Source organism: Kogia breviceps, chromosome 13 (genome assembly GCF_026419965.1).
Source record: "Kogia breviceps isolate mKogBre1 chromosome 13, mKogBre1 haplotype 1, whole genome shotgun sequence".
NCBI classification, from domain to species: domain Eukaryota; kingdom Metazoa; phylum Chordata; class Mammalia; order Artiodactyla; family Physeteridae; genus Kogia; species Kogia breviceps.
Genome location: NC_081322.1, coordinates 57,918,176 through 57,940,781, shown reverse-complemented (window position 1 = coordinate 57,940,781; position 22,606 = coordinate 57,918,176). Strand labels below are relative to the sequence as shown.

The window sequence follows — 22,606 nt, the reverse complement described above, 5'->3', positions numbered from 1 at the left end:
AAGTTAGAGTTTTATCCTGGATTCTAAACTGGCATAAAATTTAATGTTTAATTGCCTTCGATGCAAATTTTATCTCTCTCTCGCCTTTATTTTTTGGAAGTTCATTAAAGAAAATATTCTATTGCTGCTGGAGATCCCTTGAATAGCAACTGGTTTCTCTATATAGAATGAGCATATTTGCCTGGAAATTCAAGATTCAAACACACATCTCCCTACACACAGCTCATTTATATTTAATTTATATGTGACCATAGTGCATTCTCTCATAATTGTCAGGAATTTAAAAATACATTTCTTTTAAATTCATTATATATATGTAATATACAAAATATATAAAAATATATTGATAATGTCAATTTTCTCAGATGTACATTACCTAAAAACAGTTTGCCTAAAGAATGTACAACAAAGAAAATTATTAATATACCAGCTGCAGAAATTGATTAAAATTTTAATTAGTGATGAAGCAGATCTTTATTTTAAAGTTGCATTATTTTCTCTCTCCTTTCCTCTATAAAAGATTAACTATTAGAGAAAAGTTTTAAGACTTTTAAGAAAGGTATTAGAAGGTTTAAGTTTGAGGTTTAATAGGCCAAATGCCATCTGTTCCTACAATTTGTAACATTTTATTATTAACAACTCTAGCAGAAGGAGGCAGTCTATTTCGGTGGCGAGGACAGATTTCTGTCCATCTGTGCCCGTATTGCAGCGTGTCACTTGTGCTTTAGATCTGCATAGCTCTGAGCCGGAGTTGATGCCATGGCAAGGTCAAGAGGTGGAGAAGCCTGTCAGCACATTCTGTCTCTAACACAATGACAGCCACAAACTGGGGCTTCAAGCCCCGCCCTGAGGCAGTCGCTCTGTTGGGCCTTGGAGCTGGGCCTTCCACACTATGATTTCAAAGGAAAATGTTAACTTTAAACATTTTAAAATATCAGACAAAGAACTTAATGTATGATGTGTCTCTGCTTAATGTCAGCTTCCTTATTAGGGTGGTTCATCGCTCAACATTTAAAAATGTGTAGAGTTCCGTGGTGATTCGTCTTTTTTTTTTTTTTCTTCGGGTCCTTAGTAATTACACTGGGGTTAGAGGGAAGCAGAATCCATGTGAAATTCTATTTTACTGCAAAATAGCTTGAAAACCAGAATGCAGGAGGTTAAGTCTGACTTGAAAGACTTTGAAACGTTGCGTGTTGACATTAAGTACCCTGTTCCTTTTTTGAGAAGTCTCACTATCTAGAATCTCTAAATGTGTGCTTTTTTTTTTTTTTTTTTCTTTTTCCAAAAAGTGCCTATCAGATTGTTGTGGAGGAACTGCACCCTCACCGAACCAAGAGAGAAGCCAGAGCCGTGGAATGCTACCAGGTTCCTGTCACATACCAAAATGCCATGAATGGGGGTGCACCCTACTACTTCGCTGCTGAACTACCCCCAGGGAATCTTCCCGAACCTGCCCCATTCACCGTGGGTGATAATAGGACCTATCAGGGCTTTTGGAACCCCCCTTTGGCTCCACGCAAAGGATACAACATCTATTTCCAGGCAATGAGCAGTGTGGAGAAGGTGAGCTTCCTCCAAGATTTTGCTTTTTCACTGACCTGAGGAAAAGCTGCTGTCGAATTTTATAAATACTCAGTAACATTTGTCAGGTGAAAATAATAAAATGTAGGAAACAATCGGTGTGTAGGGGGTGTGTAGTTTCTGTTTCCAGCAACATGCACGGTTTGGGACCTGCTGTAGGGCTGGGGCTCCATGCCAGTTACATCGCACAGCATTCCTGTTTCCTAGTAACTGCTTCTCCTTGAGCCCTCTTCAGGAAAGCCCACAAGGGCAATTGTGAGTAAAATGATTTGAAAAGGTGGGTGTGCTGCTGCCGGGACTCCAGCCCCAGTAAATATGGAGCATTGTTTTGTCTTCTTTGCTCAATAGTGGCACGCTTCAGAAGATTAAATTTACTGCAGGATAAACAGAATGCGTATTCCACAGCGGGCTAATAAACCCATATAAACTTTTCAGGGGTTACAAGCCAAATAGTAAATAACTAGTAATAGTCCTCTGATTACAAAGTAATAGGGTGCCTGTGGTATATCGTGACAAAACCAAAATGGAAGGCAGCCTGGCGAGGGTGGGATGCTGTGTGGTTAAAGAAGTCTGTTTTCCATCTCCCTGGCTGCCCTTCTTTTTCCCATTCTGGACACAGTTGTTTTTGAACACTGCCATGGATCCCAAATGAGTATTGAAGAGGGAAACACAACAGGAAGTTAGAAACTACCAGTGGTTCCATACGTGGGGAAATAACCTGGCCTTCCGTATCTCATGCTCTTCTCTTGAAAGATTTTCTTTCCTAAAACATATTTTATTTAATTTTTTTTTTTTTTTTTTTTTTTGCAGGGAGGTGTAGAAAAAAAAATGTTGAGGGTAGAAACCTTCTACAACTTAAAATTCAATAGAAGAAGGACATTTTTATGTACTTGTAGCTATATAGGAAGTTGCTGGGTTTGGGTAATTGAGTCCCTGACGTGGGTACCTGGCAGATGTGAAATGTGTGCTATCCAATTGCAAAAGCCCTGTTATATCTTGGAATAGTTTCATTGGAAGATACAACAATCCATTTGCATTTCTGTAAGGGGCCATGAGAACTTAGGGTATTGACTGGCTGCTTTTGAATGAAAGCTTTATCTTTGTGCTTACCTGCATGGCTGGTTTACAGTATATGGAAAGAAAAATGCCACAGCATCTTCTAAGATGTACTTCAAAGCCAGAGGCTGCTCATGTTTTAAAATGCTCTTCTCATCTCCTAGTTTATTTTTACCTAAGTGGTGGTTGGCTGCCTGCTTCCCACCCACACATCATTCCATGCCACTACCATGATGGGACTGCTCAAAAAAGAGACAACCATGGACGTTTTATTCCATTCTGGGTATAAAGTAGCATGGTTCTGTGTTTGGGTATTCATCTTTAGAAAGGTGAGAGATTCCAAATTAACTTTTGTTACTTGGTCTGTGGTATGAGAGAAGTGTTAATGAATGTCTATTACTTACAAAGAATTTTCTCTGGCACTCTTTAAAAGCTTTGATATGAATTTTCTCTTCTAATTGCTAATATATCTACATGTGGTTTAATCAAAGTACAGAGTAGCAAGAATATATTTCACAGTTATCTTGGAAAAAAGTTATAAAATTGACATGGCTCCTATCAGCAGAGGCTGGTAATCCTGATAGACTTAACAGCAATTGCTTTTAGGAAATCAAAGTCCCTTTGAGCCTTTATGGGAATGTGAAACAGTTTCTTGGAGCTTATTAGGAAGGCTTCAGGTCACAATTAAGTAGCAGAAGTGCAGATTTTCATTTTTAATTACTAATTTCCCCCTCAATGCTTTAGTTTGTTTAATTTAAAAATAATAAATGCCTAAGAGAAAAGTAGATAAAGTCTTGGTTTATCAATCTATAGAACTGCTCAAGATGGAGTTACAAATACACCTTGAAAACAAATAGCCTCTGTTTTGTTCACTGTCTTTAACATCTTTTCCAACCTCTTGTATATTCAAAGATATAAGCTGAATGAACTAAGTCCTGAAGGAATGAGGTGCAGACCTAGCACTGTGTTCCACACCCTAGTACCATCCCACAACATTTAAAAACAGAAGAAAAGAGATTTTTAAAATTCTGAAATGTCTTGTCCTTTACCATTTCTACTTCTACTTCCTCGGTCCCATCTGTCTAGCAAGAGGAGGAAAATAATACCACCATGAAATATTTAATCCGTAACAACTAAATTAAAAAGGAAAAAAGAACAGATAAAATATGCTGCAACTGTGATGCAATTTTTTGATGATCTTTCTAACTTTCATCATTTAGCTCTTTAGTCATGCTGGGATCCAAGTATGTAATGTTCAGCTTTGGTCTGAGTCTACAGCTATGAGGTGAAAATGAAATTTATATTTGGGGGACTTCCCTCGTGGTGCAATGGATGAGACTCCATGCTCCCAATGCAGGGGGACCTGGATTCGATCCCTGGTCAGGGAACTAGATCCCACATGCCTGCCGCCACTAAGAGTTCATTCACATGCCACAGCTAAGGAGGCTACATGCCTCAAATAAGGAGCCCTGGAGCCGCAACTAAGGAGCCAGTGCTCCACAACTAAGGAGCCCGCCTGCTGCAGCTAAGACCTGGTGCAACCAAACAAATAAATAAATAAAATTTTTTTTTTAAAAAAGAAGAAATTTATATTTGGGTCTGATTTGTATTAGCTTTGCAAATACATTTTTCTTTCTGATCATTCAGAAAATACAATAATGCAAATAGAATGCTATACTGCTTGTCCCAGACAAGATAGCCTGTTTCATTACAAGGTGAAGACAGATACCTACACCTTTAGAAAATACTAAAATTTTTAAGTTATTTAGATTTTTTAAAAGTCTCTGCATGAACATAAATAAAAAAATCATGTCGTTAATACCGCTATTCTTTATAAACTTGTTTTATAACCCCAGATTGATCTTCATACTAGTTATAGTTTATGAAATATCTATAACTGACCATTTTCTTTCATTTTTTTTTTTCCTACTCCCTCAGGAAACTAAAACCCAGTGTGTAAGAATTGCTACCAAAGGTAAGAGGTTTGCTTTTTTTTTTTTCCCAAATTCCATTCACCAACTTTCTAAAATGAAAGAGCTTTGTTCCTTGTTTCAGGGCTAATTAAATGTGGCACTTCTATTACAGAGTATTTGTAGTAGGGCCTAGTTAAACTGCCAGCCAAGTTCTCTGACTCACTTGGGTGTCTTTAACATGTAATGGAGTGATACTTTCCATCCTCTGGTACTTGACTGGAGGAATCTTGTTTTGAGAATAGGAAAGATTTAGAAAACTTTAGAAGGACTTGTTTCTGCCATTTAGTATCTGAAAGGTCTTGTGCTGCTGATCAGCCAACATATTAGGAAAAGCTCAGCAATATCAGCTGAAAATAACATATTCCTTATTTAAAAACCTCTGTTACTTTCTGTGGTAGACAATCAAACACAAATAGATGGAGCTAGTCTAGGCATATACAAGGGTATGGACAGAGATGGGTCCATGTTGGTAGTGCAGTTTGATTGAAGATGCTTTACTTTTTTTTATCTAAAATTTTGTTTTTAATCCAACTGATGCTGAAAAATTAGATCTGGGAACAGCCAAGGCTGTTCCTCCTGACATTGCATATTATAGTTTAGTTGCCTTGTTTCTTTAAGAGAAAACATTTTCATCTTTGAATGAATATTTAGAGTTCAGAGTGGGAGAAAGTCTCCTGCATTCACAATGTTTATAATCCTTCACTTAAGAGTTATTTGACTGTGCCAGCAAGGGAGAGAGAGCTACTTGGTGTATGTATTCTAGCAAGAGAAATGAGAAAAAGCTGTTCACATGCAGAGGTGGGGCTCCGCAGAGGGTTGATGCTTTGGGTGGTTTGCTGCCGGAATTAGTATTAGGCCCCCATTCATGAGCAGTAGTTGATTCATTTGGAGTAAAAATGAATGGCCATATTCTGTTTGTGCTGGCATCTTTCCTTTCATCATTTTTCTCCATCTAATCATCAATCTGCTCAATTAAGCATTTGTTTTATACTCTTGATTTGTAAAGGCAATAACAAAAGACTATTCCCTTGACTCATGAGGAGTAATAAAAAAACTTCACAGAAGAGAAAAGAATATACACGTTTTCAATTCAAATACTGAGATTCCTCGTGATATTTTAAACAATAAAGCAATCCTAAATGAAGGAAAAGAGAAAGTATATACAGATGCATATAATGTATAGGCAAAAACTTGTGGGTTTCCCTGGTGGTGCAGTGGTTGAAAGTCTGCCTGCCGATGCAGGGGACACGGATTCGTGCCCCGGTCTGGGAAGATCCCACATGCCACGGAGCGGCTGGGCCCGTGAGCCATGGCCGCTGAGCCTGTGCTGCACAACGGGAGAGGCCACAACAGTGAGAGGCCCGCGTACCGCAAAACAAACAAACAAAAACCTTGGCATATGGATCAAGAGTTAAAGTTGAAATTTTTAGAAGATAATAGCAGAAGGCATTTAGGACCTATGCTTTTCCGGATTTGAAATAGAACCAGAAATGTAAAATGGTCTCGTGTCAGCCTGCGAGAAGTTCTTTAGATTTGGATAAATGATTCTAAAATTTAAAATTTTCTTATTCTGCTATTTAATTATTTGCATTTACATGAGCTTAAGTGTCATTTTGTTCCACGCTCAATAAAAATAAAATTATGATGACAAATATCATATTATATTTTGACTGCAGGAGAGCTGGGATTATGGAAATTAGATTTACCATGTGGCGTAGAATATTTGCTAGAAACTCAGAGGTAGTAAGATAGGGTCCATTTGTGGTGGTTTCTTCTTTGCTTAATAATCTAGCCCTGATGTACTTCTGGGTCTCAGGTTGACAGCCTGGTTTACTGCGTGAAAGAAATCTGGCCCCAGACTATCTGGGTTCAAATCCTGACTTTGCCCCTTCTTACTGTTCTTTAAAGTTGAGCAAAATATTTAACCTCTCATTCTAAAAATAAGAATGATAGAGTACCTACCCCTTACTATTATTGTGAAGATCAAAATAATTTATATGTACAAAATGCCTGAATAGTACCTAGTATACTATAACTATCAGTTAAGAGTTAACTGCTATTTTATCATCACCATAATTATCATAGTCCTTTCATACCTTGCTTCAGAAGGACATAATCTGTGTTATGTAGTAATGAAATAAATAAAAGTAAAAATAAAACTAGGGCTTCCCTGGTGGCGCAGTGGTTGAGAATCCGCCTGCCGATGCAGGGGACACGGGTTCATGCCCCGGTCCGGGAAGATCCCACATGCCGCGGAGCGGCTGGGCCCGTGAGCCATGACTGCTGTGCCTGCGCGTCCAGAGTCTGTGCTCCGCAACGGGAGAGGCCACAACAGTGAGAGGCCCGCGTACCGCAAAAAAAAAAAAAAAGAATCCGCCTGCCAATGCAGAGGACACGGGTTCGAGCCCTGGTCGGGGAGGATCCCACATGCCCCGGAGCAGCTAGGCTCCTGCACCACAACTACTAAGTCTGCGCTCTAGAGCCCACGCGCCACAACTACTGAGCCCATGTGCCACAACTACTGAAGCCCGCGCACCTAGAGCCTGCCCTCCTCAACAAGAGAGGCCACTGCAATGAGAAGCCTGCGCACCGCAACGAAGAGTTGCCCCCACTTGCCATAACTAGGGAAAGCCCACGTGCAGCAACAAAGACCCAACACAGCCAAAAATAAATAAAAATATAATAAGTAATTTTTTTTTTTTAATGTGTGCACTGTACTGACTTAGGGCACTGGAAATTCTTGTGGGAAATGTGAAGGAATTTAAAAGCCAAGAACAAGTAGCCCACACACTAGAATAGCATGATCATTTTGAAAATATTTTGACTTGTGAAAATTATTCTAAAAAATTTCCAATGTAATGGATTGTTTCCTGCCTTCTTGGAAGTCACACCTGTTGGTAGCCAACACATAAAGAGAATACAGACGTTTACTTGACTGGTAAAGAAAACATATGAATAATCAACATCATAATGTCTAAAATAAATAGTGATGTGAATATATATTATGAGACAAAAGAAGCGTTCTGGGAGTTAGGTTCATTGCAGTTGGGATCATTGGTCCTGGTCTCTGACTCAGTTTAGTTAAGTCCTTGAGAAGATATGTGTCAGGAATGGAGTGGAAGGGTTAATCTAAATTATACTGGAAATCATGAAAGTCATACCGTTTATAAAATAGCATATCCAAAACCAAAATTGTAAACATACGAAAAGGAATTTAGTCCACTGCTATCTTTGGAAAGCAAAAAGGAGAATAAGTCTCAGGAAAGGTTTCTGTTGTACATCAAGAAAAAGGGCCAAGCTTGGAAAGTCACTTGTCCAGTGAAGAGCATCATGCAACTTGCATGCTCAACGTGTATAGGCACAAGTCTCTCTGACCACTGAAAGAACACTGTTTAGACTGATATCAGTTTGCTTTTATGTCTTTTTACATATGATCTATAACTGCTCGAAATTGGTATACACACACAAAATTATTTGTAAATTAGCAGCTAAGAATCTTGTGCCATGGTACCATAAAGAATGTATACCACTATAACTTTATTTTTTTCTCAAGGAAACTATTCAGTGAGTGATATTTTAATGGTTAGATTTAAATATGAAAATATTATATGATTATAATAGAAATTACTCAATGGGTTTTCAAAAGTAGTTCTCAGGAAATATGCTTTATCCATATTAAACTAACAAGAGATGCATTTCAACTGAATTTTTATTTTATCTTGGTCAATAATATCTCACATATTATGTCATTTAAAATGTTCTCAATATATAAATAATCATTTATGGAACCACATACTCAATTTACATAAAATTACTCTATAAGCAAGCAAGCATTGATAAGTAAGATATCAAATAAGGTATCAAATAATTCCCTAGAATGAAACTAAGAAATAAGACCAGTAGTTTATGAAATTGAAGCTATTATTATCTGTTTATGTAAGTCATTTACATTTTGAAACCATTTTGATTGTGTCCAGTTTCCCCTCGTGAGCATTTCTGTTTAAAAAGAAAACTGGTAACTTAAAATTTTAATTTCGATGGAGGTTCCTATGTTGGTAAAATCTGTCTATTTCCAATAAAAGCTATCAAGTTTAATAGAACAGAAAAGTGTAATATAAGTAAGTTTATTTGAACATAGCATTTAAGGTGAAAAGAGGATTTTTTTAAGTTAATGAAATACAGCTACTTTTTATGTTGTGACAAACCCTGAAGTTTTCAAGTCAAGAATGGATTTTATGGGCTTCCCTCGTGGCGCAGTGGTTGAGAATCCGCCTGCTGATGCAGGGGACACGGGTTCGTGCCCCGATCCGGGAAGATCCCACGTGCTGCGGAGCGGCTGGGCCCGTGAGTCATGGCCGCCGAGCCTGTGCGTCCAGAGCCTGTGCGTCCGGAGCCTGTGCTCCGCAATGGGAGAGGCCACAACAGTGAGAGGCCCGCGTACCACAAAAAAAAAAAAAAAAAAGAATGGATTTTATTCCAACTCTCCATTTGTAAATAGTTTGCTTTGGCAAACTGCCGTATGTCTACCCATTAACCATTCTTTGACTTCTTCCAATTTCATTTGGATATCAATATGCCAGTCATGTATTTAGCACTTATTTAATGCCTGTTATGCACCAAACAATGTTCTAGGCCTTGGGGATAGAGCAGTAAATAAATATAGACAAAGCCCTAACTTCTATGAACTTAAGTTCCAGTAGAGGGAAACAGACCAGACACAAATTCTTTGCAGAGAAATAAAGCATAAGTGAGGATAGGGAATGCTGGGACTTGTGTCTAGGGCATTGCTATTTTGTATACAGTTATCAGAGAAAGACACCCTGGTGAGGTGAAGGAATTGAAAGAGGGACCCATGTAGGGGGGCAGCTTTCATGGCAGAAGGAACACATGCAAAGACCTTGAGGAAAAAGTACCTTCGCTGCTCAGGGAAGGTGGGCTCAGACTCGGGACGAATCAGCTTGGTCTTAATTAGCGATTCTCAAACTTTAGCTTGAGTCAGAATTACCTGGAGGGCTTGTTAAAGTGGATTGTTGAGCCTCAGCTCCACAGTTTCTGAATCAGTAGTCCTGGAGAGGGGCTCAAGAATGTGCATTTCTCACAGGTTTGCAGCTGAGACTGATGCTATCGCTCAGGTGACTACACTTTGATAGTCACTGGTCTTCTAAGAAAACTTTTTCTTCCTGACTTTTGGAAGGAGAGATAGCAGAGACAACCCCCAACCCATCCATCTTATTTTGAGCATTATTTTGTAAGGATGTGATATTTAGAAAGTTGAGAACCAAATTGGCTAAAAAGAGGAGAACATTAAAGAAAACAAATAAGCCAACTCAAAGCCCTAACAACTCTGAGCTGAGATACCCATTGCTGGAACTCCTTAACTCCAAATATTTATGTGTGAAAAAAATAAATGTCCTTATTATCAAAACCACTACTGGCGGGTAATCTGTTACTTGCAGCAGGTAATGTCTGAATTGACATTTGATTTTTATTTCCCCTTAGGAATAATAATGAAAAATAGTAGTTTGGTTCCAAGATGAGGTATAAAGGACCAATTATTTCATGGAACGATTGGAAGAGAGCACTTAAAGTCCATATAACTCAATCATTGACCTTTAAAAGTAGGGAATCTCCTGTTAGGTGTCAGTCTAGAATATCAGGAACCCGTTTGTTGCCTTGGCATAAGTACTTTGGTAGGATTATCCTTACTTGGTCCTCGAAGGAGCTGGAACGGAGGAACCCACATGGTTCTAGAAGCCATGGAAAGAAGAGAATTCCAAACAGTAAAGCATGCATATGTCCATTCATCCATTCATTTAATATCAGCTTATTTATTCTTTGGATAAACCCAAGGTTGACCTGTGATTGTGAAAGGTGTTGGTTTAACTATTTTGTATATTCCCATCCTGGGAATGGTCTAAATCAGATCATTATTAATTCAGAATATTACTTATATTAAACAGTGATGATATAGGTCTTTGCCAACCCCTCAAAATATCTTGACTTCACTGCTAGCATGCATTTTAAACATGCATTCCAATATTAGGAAAAATTCGCTTGTTACAAAAGAGTAGGTGTGCATGGCAGATTTTACCCAATACATATGGAAGCATACAAACACTGGTAATATTTTATTTACTTTATTCTTTCTTCCCTCCTTTGCTATTTATTCCCTAATTATTGGATAAAGAATAGCTTCTTAAAAAGCATTTGCTTCATAGTTTTAATTTTGTCTTATGCTCCTTTTGTCAAATTTTTCATTGGTGCCCTTTTCTCTGAGTGTGCAGATGGATGAAAGTGCCTTATTTTAAGTGATCAGGCATTCAAAAATAACAAGCATGAGAAGAAAAAGAACACTTAGCCTGTCAAGAAGTTACAGTAATACCATGGAAGCTCCATTTGGTTGCACCATGTGTACTTTCTGACTGAATTCATTCCCACCATATTTATCACACATGAACTTGAGTACATCTCAACAATCTCGGCTCTTAAATTGCACTCTTGGGCAGTATCCTTCACAGCTGCAGAGAAGGGAGATTTGAAAGTAGGGGTGAGGTCTGAAGAAAAAAAATATATTTAATTGGATTTCAGGCTCTAAAATCCTAACCTTAATTTCTTAAATTGTACGAAGATGCTTTATATTTTGCCAGCTACATGTTGAAGGAAATGGTAAAGCATCAGGAAGAAATTTTCAGATCCATTTATACCGCTTTTTATGCTGATGGAAACTAAGGTCAACTGTGATACTTTAGTCTGGCTATTAAGAAATTCTGGGTAGGGGTGGGGCTTTTCTTGGTTCTGAGGATAGAATTAGCTTTGAGGAAGCTGCCAGCTCTTCTGAAAAAGTGTAATCAGCGAGACTAACTTTGTTGTTCTTCCTCTGAAGGCCTAAGTACTTTTGCTGGTACTCACACTCCTTTCTCTCACAAGGGAAAAGAATGTGCATCATTCTTCTTGCCTGTTGTATCTATGTACTCGTTTTCAAAAATTAATCTGATTTGGGGTTTCATTTTTCTTCAACTAAGAAGGGAGGGAATTGCAGGAAAGTATATTAGTAATAGACTACAGCCCGAGGAAAATGAAAGTATATCTCAGCGAAACCAAGCAGGGAGGAAGTACAATTTTAATAAAGCTTAAATCGGTGATTCATGGCTTGGAACTAACCTCTGTCAGGCAGCAATATTTCCTGGTGCTCTGTCAAAGGCCTTATCATTGTAAATTCTTTTTTTTTTTAATACAGAGAAAGTTACTAAAAATTAACAGCTAGTAGATTTTTTTCAACTTATTTGCAAAACTAAAATATTCCTTTGCTTTTAAAAAACTAGAGTAGAAGAAAAGCATAATATTTCTACAGTGAAGTCAAAGGCTAATGATCCTCCAAATTATATATTACTCCAAAATTTCTTAGGATGAAGAACTGTCTAGATGGACTGTAAGGTTTATGAGGGTAAGGGTAACATCCACTTATATTTGTAAGTCCATGCCTGATATTTAATATAAATGCAGTCTCTTTGGAATGAATGAATATTATTGTCCAGAATTATTTCACTTTTCAATACCTTGAAGATATATTAGACATCCTCTTTTACTACATCTTTGTTTTATTGACATACTTTAGAAATAATTTGAAGTGTTTCTTTTTAATCTACAGAAAATGAAAAAAATTAATGAATAAAGAGTTTGCCCTCTTGGTATTACAGTCAGTTTTTGCTTCCCTTCCATCTAAACTATACTATAGTCTTAGAATGGAAAAAAACAATTATGTAGAAAGAAAAGTTTTGCTTGAGTTGTTCATTTTATTTTTTCTTATATTAATTTTTACCTTTTTTCTTTATGAGGAGAGTAGGTTTTAAAAGTAGTTAAAGACTAGAAAAAATAGAATAAAAATTGTGTATGTATTGTAAGTATGTATACTGTGTAAGTATTCTGCTAAAGTAATGGGCAGTTTTCAAACACAGAAATGTTACTGGTGGGAAATTTCTGGCTAGTGATGATTTTTAATTCATTTTAAGAAGCCAATTGAACTTTACTTATTATACTTAGTTCTTATAATTTTTAGCAGTTGTACATTAAGAAAATATTAGTAGTTTATTTTGCAGACATTTTTGAAATTTCAAGAGCATTTCCTCTATTTTTGTAGCAAACTTTTTTTTTTTTTTTTTTTTTGCGGTACGAGGGCCTCTCACTGTCGTGGCCTCTCCCATTCCGGAGCACAGGCTCCAGAGGCGCGCAGGCTCAGTAGGTGTGGCTCACGGGCCCAGGTGCTCCGCGGCATGTGGTATCCTCCCGGACTGGGGCACGAACCCACGTCCCCTGCATCAGCAGGCGGACTCTCAACCACTGCGCCACCAGGGAAGCCCCCGTAACAAACTATTTTTAAAATTGAAAATAATGCTTACATACACACACCTGTTATATACAGAATATTAACATGAGCTAGGAATGCAGGTGGCCTCAGGAAACTAGAAAGGACAAGGAAACTATTTTCCCCTTTGAGCCTCCAGAAGGGAACACAGGCCTGCCAAACCTCAATTTCAGTGCCATAACATTCATTTAGGACTTCTGACATCTAGAACCATAAATAATAAATTTGTGTTGTTTTAACTCACGAATGTGTGGCAATTTGTTACAGCATAAAAAGTAACTAATACAGATTTGGGTGCCTGGAAGTGGGGTCCTGCTGTAACAAATGCCTAAAAATATGGACATAGCTTTGGAAGTGGGCAGGGGCAGGGGCTTGGAAGAATTTTGAGGATTAAGACAGAAGAAGCTTGAATTGCCTTTAACAGACTGTCAGTAGAAACGTGAACGCTGAAGTGTCTACTGACAAGGGCTCAGAAGAAAATGAGGAACATGTTGCTGGAAACTGGAAGAAAAAGGATCCTTTTTATGTGCCAGAAATTTAGCTGAATTGTGTCCTGCAATTATATGGGAAGCAAAATTTTTAAACGATGAATTTGGATATGTAGGTGAGGAGATTTCTAAGCACTGTTGAAGGTGCAACCTTTCTGCAAACACACACGTTCACACACACACACATTTATTATTTGTTGATATTATTATCTTTATATAGTGGCAGTACAGATTCCCTATTGTAATCCTTTGATTTTGAACAAGGCAAATGCTAAACAATAGAAAACTTAAATTATTTTTATTCTTAGTAATTAAAAACAGGTCTTTAGAGTAAATCCCCACATCAAAAGGATTACGTTAGTTTTATTGCAGTATTATGGTAACATGAGCTCTGCCTCTCTTTTTTACTGTATTTATCCAATTGTAGGAATAAAAAATTAAAATCCAGTTTGGCCTCATTGACACACATTTGCAGAGTGTTATAGAGCATTGGTTTATGATTATTGCTCCATAGTACACAAAGTATTCTTTATCCCCTGTCAGTTTGGTGTCTGAAATTATGCTTTCTATTCAGTTTTTAATGAAATGTGGATTACTTTAACGATTATCTCTCTGATTTAATAAATGGCATTAGAGTAGAAAGTTAATTGGATCTTTCTTGAATGAGCAGTGACCACTATGTGTGATTGATAGGAGGAAAAGACAGTGAATGACATTTTAAAATTTGTTTTATGGGTTTAAAACTTTTAGATTAGTAAAGTGGGTATTTTTGTGATCAGTTTTCTCAAGTAAATTATGTAGCACCTATTACCCTTGTAAAAATCATGGTAAAATTCTAATTTCTTTTAAAAATAAAAATTTCTCAGATTTTGTGAAATTGAGATATAAAAAATGTCCCATACTTGAACACATATAATTTAGTGTGTTTTCATTTTAAAGACAGAAAATGAATGTTATCACCCAAACATCGAAATAGTTCTAGATTTGTCACCTTCTGTTTTTTACACGAATTTCAACTGAACTTTAAAATTTGGAATCTTGTTCACGTCTTTAATTGTCTACTCTTTATTCCAAGACCCCCTGCTGTATTTACTTACAAAGGGATTACCACTTCCGAGTCCTTGCTTTAGGAAATGCAGAAATTCATGTTTGTAAATATGATGCTAGAGGTGACAAAGTGATTATCACCACATTTTGTATATCCCTGGTGGTAGCAGAAGGAAGTTTACAGTTTAAGTATCACTGGCCTTTCATGAAATATACAAATTGTCCTTTTAAACCAGCGTTACTCTTCCTGATAGATGTTTGTGTGTGCAGGTGTGCCTTCCATATTGTAAATTCAAAAAGACAGTGTTTTCTTTGCTGGCTGTTGCTGTTATTTACAACACCTGGCTTTACATATGTGCCTTTAAAGTCCCAGTCTTTGCCTTTGAGGAAACCATCAATTCTTGTATACCTCCTACTTTCTTGGTCTCTTTGCTGCTATTCTTTCCCAGATGAAAATCCAACTAGGCTATGCCTTTGAAGTAGGATTTCACTCTGCTAGTAAAACTATCCTCTGCTCTCCCTGATACCGTCATCTCAGTTCTGACTCCTTTATAAAAAGCTGCTTTGTATTGGCCAGGTATTCTTCTGACATATTCAGCCAGTAGGGGAGATAGTTTGAAGTAAACGTGGTTCATTGATGGTGATCTAACAATGCACTAAAGACCAGAGCAAAAAAGAAAATTTTTGTGGAGCAATAAGGAAGAAAGAAGACTAAAGGTCCTAGGAAGTTTGTAGCTAAGACTTCACCTCACATAATTTAGCTTTTCTGTAGGCTTCCTACCATATCGATTTTCAGAAGTGCTCATGGTAAAAACTACTTTTGTTGGTCTGTGATTTTTTAAAATTTAAGTTTCACATCATCATTGTGGACAATAGTCATCCCTGGACTATATCTTTGTCCATTGCTTAATTCCCTACACCTACCTGTTCCACCAGCTGCTAAACATTGGGAATTTGGTCATCCATCCACAATGTATTTGCTGTATGCTTACTCTCTGTCAGGCACTCAGCCAGATATTGAGCTTCAAGTAGAGGGTTGTGGGATGGAGAGCAGGACACCTGTATGCCGTTACTATGCAGAGCAGGTTTGGGGTAAAAATAGTCACTGGCCACATCTGTCTTAAATCATGAGCTATCATCTTCTTCAGGGAGATTCCAAACTCTTTTAGGATCTGTTCTTGGAAATAGGATGCTTCTCTTTTCATTTTGCTAGGATATTTACAGTCTATGTTATAGAGTTGCTATAATCTAGAATTAACTAATAACCTCTATTAAACAAATATCTTCCTGTATGAGAACTATGGAGGTGTTTTTGTTCAGATTTTATGAAACCAGTCTAAGGTTGTGTTGTAGATACAAAATTTTACATGTTTATCTAATGTGGTGATCTCTTTCCAGACTTATTTATGATAATAGAGGCATAACTATATTTCTATTTCTACCTAAAGATAGATTTTTTAAAAATCTGCCATCAGGGCTTCCCTGGTGGTGCAGTGGTTGGGAGTCCGCCTGCCGATGCAGGGGACGCGGGTTCGTGCCCCCGTCCGGGAAGATCCCACATGCCGCGGGGCGGCTGGGCCCGTGGGCCATGGCTGCTGAGCCGGCGCGTCCGGAGCCTGTGCTCCGCAACGGGAGAGGCCACAACAGTGAGAGGCCCGCGTACCGCAAAAAAAAAAAAAAGAAAAAAAAAATTTGCCATCATCCTAAGACAGTGGTCTGAAGCTTGCATTTTTTAACACCTTTATTGGAGTATAATTGCTTTATAATGTTGTGTTAGTTTCTGCTGTATAACAAAGTAAATCAGCTATATGTATACATAAATCCACATATCCCCTCCCTCTTGCATCTCCCTCCCACCCGCCCTATCCCAACCCTCTAGGTGGTCAGAAAGCACTGAACTGATCTCCCTGTGTGATGCAGCTGCTTCCCACTAGCTATCTATTTTACATTTGGTAGTGTATATATGTCAGTGCTGCTCTCTCACTTCGTCCCAGCTTACCCTTCCCCCTCCCCGTGTCCTCAAGTCCATTCTCCACGTCTGCATCTTTATTCCTGTCCTGCCCCTAGGTTCGTAAGAAGCTTTTTTTTTTTTTTTTTTTTTAGATTCCATATATATGCGTTAGCATGTGGTATTTGTTTTTCTCTTTCTGACTTAACTTCACTCTGTATGAGACACTCTAGGTCCATCCACCTCACTACAAAGACTCGATTTCGTTTCTTTTTATGGCTGAGTAATATTCCATTGTATATATGTGCCACATCTTCTTTATCCATTCATCTGTCAGTGGACACTTAGGTTGCTTCCATGTCCTGGATATTGTAAATAGTGCTGCAGTGAACATTGTGGTACATGTCTCTTTTTGAATTATGGTTTTCTCAGGGTATATGCTCAGTCGTGGGATTGCTGGGTCATATAGTAGTTCTATTTTTAGTTTTTTAAGGAACCTCCATACTGTTCTCCATAGTGGCTGTATCAATTTACATTCCCACCAGCAGTGTAAGAGGGTTCCCTTTTCTCCATACCCTCTCCAACATTTATTGTTTGTAGATTTTTTGATGATGGCCATTCTGTCCAGTGTACGGTGATACCTCATTGTAGTTTTGATTTGCATTCCTCTAATGATTAGTGATGTTGAGCATCCTTTTACGTGTTTGTTGACAATCTGTATATCTTCTTTGGAGAAATGTCTATTTAGGTCTTCTGCCCATTTTTGGATTGGGTTGTTTGTTTTTTTGATACTGAGCTGTATGAGCTGCTTGTATATTTTGGGGATGAATCCTTTGTCAGTTGCTTCATTTGCAAATATTTTCTCCCATTCTGAGGGTTGTCTTTTGGTCTTGTTTATGGTATCCTTTGCTGTGCAAAAGCTTTTAAGTTTCATTAGGTCCCATTTCTTTATATCTGTTTTTATTTCTCTTTTCTCTAGGAGGTGGGTGAAAAAGGATCTTGCTGTGATTTATGTCATAGAGTGTTCTGCCTATGTTTTCCTCTAAGAGTTTTATAGTGTCTGGCCTTACGTCTAGGTCTTTAATCCATTTTGAGTTTATTTTGGTATATGGTGTTAGGGAGTGTTCTAATTTCATTCTTTTACATGTAGCTGTCTAGTTTTCCCAGCACCACTTATTGAAGAGACTGTCTTTTCTCCATTGTATACTCTTGCCTCCTTTATCAAAGATAAGGCGACCATATGTGTGTGGGTTTATCTCTGGGCCTTCTATCCTGTTCCATTAATCTATATTTCTATTTTTTTGCCAGTATCATACTGTATTGATTACTGTAGCTTTGTAGTACAGTCTGAGTCAGGGAGGCTGATTCCTCCCGCTCCATTTTTCCTAAACAAGATTGCTTTGGCTATTTGGGGTCTTTGGTGTTTCCATACAAATTGTGAAATTTTTTGTTCTAGGTCTGTGAAAAATGCCATTGGTGGTTTGATGGGGATTTCATTGAATCTGTAGATTGCTTTGGGTAGTAGAGTCATTTTCACAATGTTGATTCTTCCAATCCAAGAACATGGTATATCTCTCCATCTGTTTGTATTGTCTTTAATTTCTTTCATGAGTATCTTACAGTTTTCTGCATACAGGTTTTTTGTCTCCTTAGGTAGATTTATTCCTAGGTATTTTATTCTTTTTCTTGCACTGGTAAATGGGAGAGTTTCCTTAATTTCTCTTTCAGATTTTTCATCATTAGTGTACAGGGATGCAGGAGATTTCTGTGCATTAATTTTGTATCCTGCTACTTTACCAAATTCATTGATTAGCTCTAGTAGTTTCCTGATAGCATTTTTAGGATTCTCTATGTATAATATCATGTCATCTGCAAACAGTGACAATTTTACTTCTTCCTGTCCGATTTAGATTCCTTTTATTTCTTTTTCTACTCTGATTACTGTGGCTAAACTTCCAAAACTATGTTGAATAAGAGTGATGAGAGTGGGCAGCCTTGTCTTGTTCCTGATCTTAGTGGAAATGGTTTCAGTTGTTCACCATTAAGGACAATGTTAGCTGTGGCTTTGTCACATATGGCCTTTATTATGTTGAGGAAAATTCCCTCTATGCCTACTTTCTGGAGGGTTTTTATCATAAATGGGTGTTGAATTTTGTCGAAAGCTTTTTCTGCATCTATTGAGATGATCATATGGTTTTTCTCCTTCAGTTTGTTAATATGGTGTATCATGTTGATTGATTTGCATATATTGAAGAATTCTTGCATTCCTGGGATAAACCCCACTTGATCATGGTATATGATCCTTTTAATGTGCTGTTGGATTCTATTTGCTAGTATTTAGTTGAGGATTTTTGCATTTATGTTCATCAGTGATATTTGCCAGTCATTTTCTTTCTTTGTAACGTCTTTGTCTGGTTTTGATATCAGGGTGATGGTGGCTTCGTAGAATGAGTTTAGGAGTGTTCCTCCCTCTGCTATATTTTGGAAGAGTTTGAGAAGGATAGGTTGTAGCTCTTCTCTAAATGTTTGATAGAATTCACCTGTGAAGCCGTCTGGTCCTGGGCTTAGGTTTGTTGGAAGATTTTTAATCACAGTTTCAATTTCAGTGCTTGTGATTGATCTGTTTGTATTTTCTATTTCTTCCTGGTTCAGTCTTGGAAGGTTGTGCTTTTCTAAGAATTTGTCCATTTCTTCCAGGTTGTCCATTTTATTGGCATATAGTTGCTTATAGTAATCTCTTATGATCGGTTGTATTTCTGCAGTGTCAGTTGTTACTTCTCTTTTTATTTACATTTCTAATTCTATTGATTTGAGTCTTCTCCCTTTTATTCTTGATGAGTCTGGCTAATGGTTTATCAATTTTGTTTACCTTCTCAAAGAACCAGCTTTTAGTTTTATTGATCTTTGTTATTGTTTCCTTCATTTCTTTTCATTTATTTCTGGTCTGATCTTTATGATTTCTTTCCTCCTGCTAACTTCATGGGTTTTTTGTTCTTCTTTCTCTAATTGCTTTCAGTGTAAGGTTAGGTTGTTTATTGGAGATATTTCTTGTTTCTTGAGGTAGGATTGTATTGCTGTAAACTTCCCTCTTAGAACTGCTTTTACTGCATCCCATAGCTTTTGGGTCGTTGTGTTTTCATTGTCATTTTTTTTCTAGGTATTTTTGGATTTCCTCTTTGATTTTTTCAGTGATCTCTTGGTTAGTTGGTAGCGTATTGTTTAGCCTCCCTGTGTTTGTATATTTTACAGTTTTTTTCTTGTAGTTGATATCTAGTCTCATAGCATTGTGGTCAGAGAAGATACTTGATATGATTTCAATTTTCTTAAATTTTTCAAGGCTTGATTTGTGACCGAAGATATTATCTATCCTGGAGAATGTTCCATGAGCACTTGAGAAAAAAGTGGATTGTGTTGTTTTTGGATAGAATGTCCTGTAAATATTCATTAAGTCCATCTTGTTTAAACTGTCATTTAAAGGTGTGTTTCCATATTTATTTTCATTTTGGATGATCTGTCCATTTGTAAAAGTGGGGTGTTAAAGTCCCTTATTATTATTATGTCTCTGTCGATTTCCCCTTTTATGGCTGTTAGCATTTGCCTTATATATTGAGGTGCTCCTATGTTGGTTGCATAAATATTTACAGTTGGTATATGTTCTTCTTGGATTGATCCCTTGATCGTTAGGTAGTGTCCTTCTTTGTCTCTTGTATTAGTCTTTATTTTAAAGTCTACTTTGTCTGATATGAGAGTTGCTCTTCCAGCTTTCTTTTGATTTCCATTTGCATGGAATATCTTTTTCCCATCCCCTCACTTTCAGTCCGTATGTGTCCCTAGATCTGAAGTGTGTCTCTTATTGACAGCATATATACAGGTCTTGTTTTTCTATCCATTCAGCCAGTCTATGTCTTTTGGATGGATCGTTTAATCCACTTACATTTAAGGTAATTATCAATATGTATGTTCCTCTTACCATTTTCTTAATTGTTTTGGGTTTGTTTTTGTAGGTCTTTTCCTTCTCTTATTTCCTGCCTAGAGAAGTTCCTTTAGCATTTGTTGTAAAGGTAGTTTGGTGGAGCTGAATTCTCTTAGCTTTTGCTTGTCTGTAAAGGTTTTAATTTCTCTGTTGAATCTGAATGAGATTCTTGTTGGGGAGAGTAATCTTGGTTGTAGTTTATTCCCATTCATCACTTTAAATATGTCCTGCCACTCCCTTCTGGCTTGCAGAGTTCCTGCTGAAAGTTCACCTGTTAACCTTATGGGATTCCCTTGTATGTTATTTGTTGCTTTTCTCTTGCTGCTTTTTAATATTTTTTCTTTGTATTTAATTTTTGATAGTTTGATTCATATGTGTCTTGGCATGTATCTCCTTGCATTTATCTTGTATGGGATTCTCTGCACTTCCTGGACTTGATGGACTATTTCCTTTCCCATGTTGGGGAAGTTTCAACTATAATCTCTTCATATATTTTCTCAGACCCTTTCTTTTTCTCTTCTTCTTCTGGGATGCTCATAATTCAAATGTTGGTGCTTTTAATGTTGTCCCAGAGGTGTCTGAGACTGTCCTCAATTCTTTCCATTCTTTTTTCTTTATTCTCCTCTATGGTAGTTATCTCCACTATTTTATTTCCAGTTCATTTATCCATTCTTCTGCCGCAGTTATTCTACTATTGATTCCTTTTAGAGCCTTTTTTTTTTTTTTTTTTTTTTTTTTTTTTTGTGGTACGCGGGCCCCTCACATTTGTGGCCTCTCCCATTGCGGAGCACAGGCTCCGGACACGCAGGCTCGGCGGCCATGGTTCATGGGCCTAGCCACTCTGCTGCATGTGGGATCTTCCCAGACCGGGGCATGAACCCGTGTCCCCTGCATTGGCAGGCGGACTCTCAGCCACTGTGCCACCAGGGAAGCCCCTTCTAGAGAATTTTTAATTTTATTTATTGTGTTGTTCATCATTGTTTGTTTGCTGTTTAGTTCTTATAGGTTAAATGTTTCTTATATTTCCTCCATTCTATTTCCAAGATTTTGGATATCTTTAGTGTCATTACTCTGCATTCTTTTTCATGTAGACTGCCTATTTTCTTCTTCATTTGTTTGGTCTGCTGGTTTTTTACCTTGCTCCTTCATCTGCTGCATATTTCTCTGTCTTCTCATTCTGTTTAACTTACTGTGTTTGGGGGTCTCCTATTCGCAGGCTGCAGGTTTGTAGTTCCCATTGTTTTTGGTATCTGCCCCCAGTGGGTGAAGTTGATTCAGTGACTTGTGTAGGCTTCCTGGTGGAGGTGACTCGTGCCTGTATTCTGGTGGGTGCTGCTGGATCTTGTCTTTCTGGTGGGCAGGGCCACATCTGACGGTGTGTTTTGGGATGTCTTTGAAGTTAGTACGATTTTAGGCAACATCTCTGCTAATGGGCAGGGTTGTGTTCCTGTCTTGCTAGTTCTTTGTCTGGGGCATCCAGCACTGGAGCTTGCTCTCCATTGCGTGGTGCTGGGTCTTAGCATTGAGACGGAGATCTTTGGGAGAGCTCTCTCTGATTGATATTATGTGGGGCAGGGAGGTTTCTGGTGGTCAAGTGTCCTGAACTCGGCTCTCCCACCTCAGAGGCTGAGGCCTGACACCAGGCCGGAGCACCACAACCCTGTCAACCACATGGCTCAGAAGAAAAGGCAGAAAAAAAGAAAGAAAAAATAACAATAAATTTTAAAAAATTATTATAATAAAAAAATTTAAATAATAACTTTTTAAAAAGAGAGCAACCAAACCAGTAAACAAATCCATCCATGATAACAAGTGCTGAAAGCTATACTAAAATAAACATGAATATCATAAACAAATCAGTAGCAGACAGCAAACCCAAGTCTAAAATTGCCCCCAAAGTCCACCGCCTCAATATTGGGATGATTCATTGTCTATTCAGGTATTCCACCGATGCAGGGTACATCAAGGTGATTGTGAGGATTTAATCTGCTGCTCCTGAGGCTGCAGGGAGAAATTTCCCTTTCTCTTCTTTGTTCGCACAGCTCCTGGGGTTCAGCTTTGGTTTTAGCCCCACCTCTGCGTCTAGGTCGCCCTCAGGCATCTGTGCCCACCCAGACAGAACAGGGTTAAAGCAGCTGTTGATTAGGGGGCTCTTACTTATTCAGGCCAGGGGGAAGA

At 37.9% G+C, this 22,606-nt stretch overlaps 1 protein-coding gene across 18 annotated transcripts in view; it reads left to right on the top strand.

The window, feature by feature from the left end:
• The window catches only part of PTPRK (protein tyrosine phosphatase receptor type K), a 583,718-nt gene that overhangs the window by 477,158 nt on the left and 83,954 nt on the right, over nt 1-22,606 (top strand). For all 18 annotated transcript variants that reach the window (XM_067010720.1, XM_067010722.1, XM_067010719.1 and 15 more), the window contains exons 12-13: nt 1,290-1,563; nt 4,576-4,612. In XM_067010720.1, coding sequence (XP_066866821.1) covers nt 1,290-1,563; nt 4,576-4,612 — 311 coding nt within the window. The remainder of the gene's footprint in view (nt 1-1,289; nt 1,564-4,575; nt 4,613-22,606) is intronic.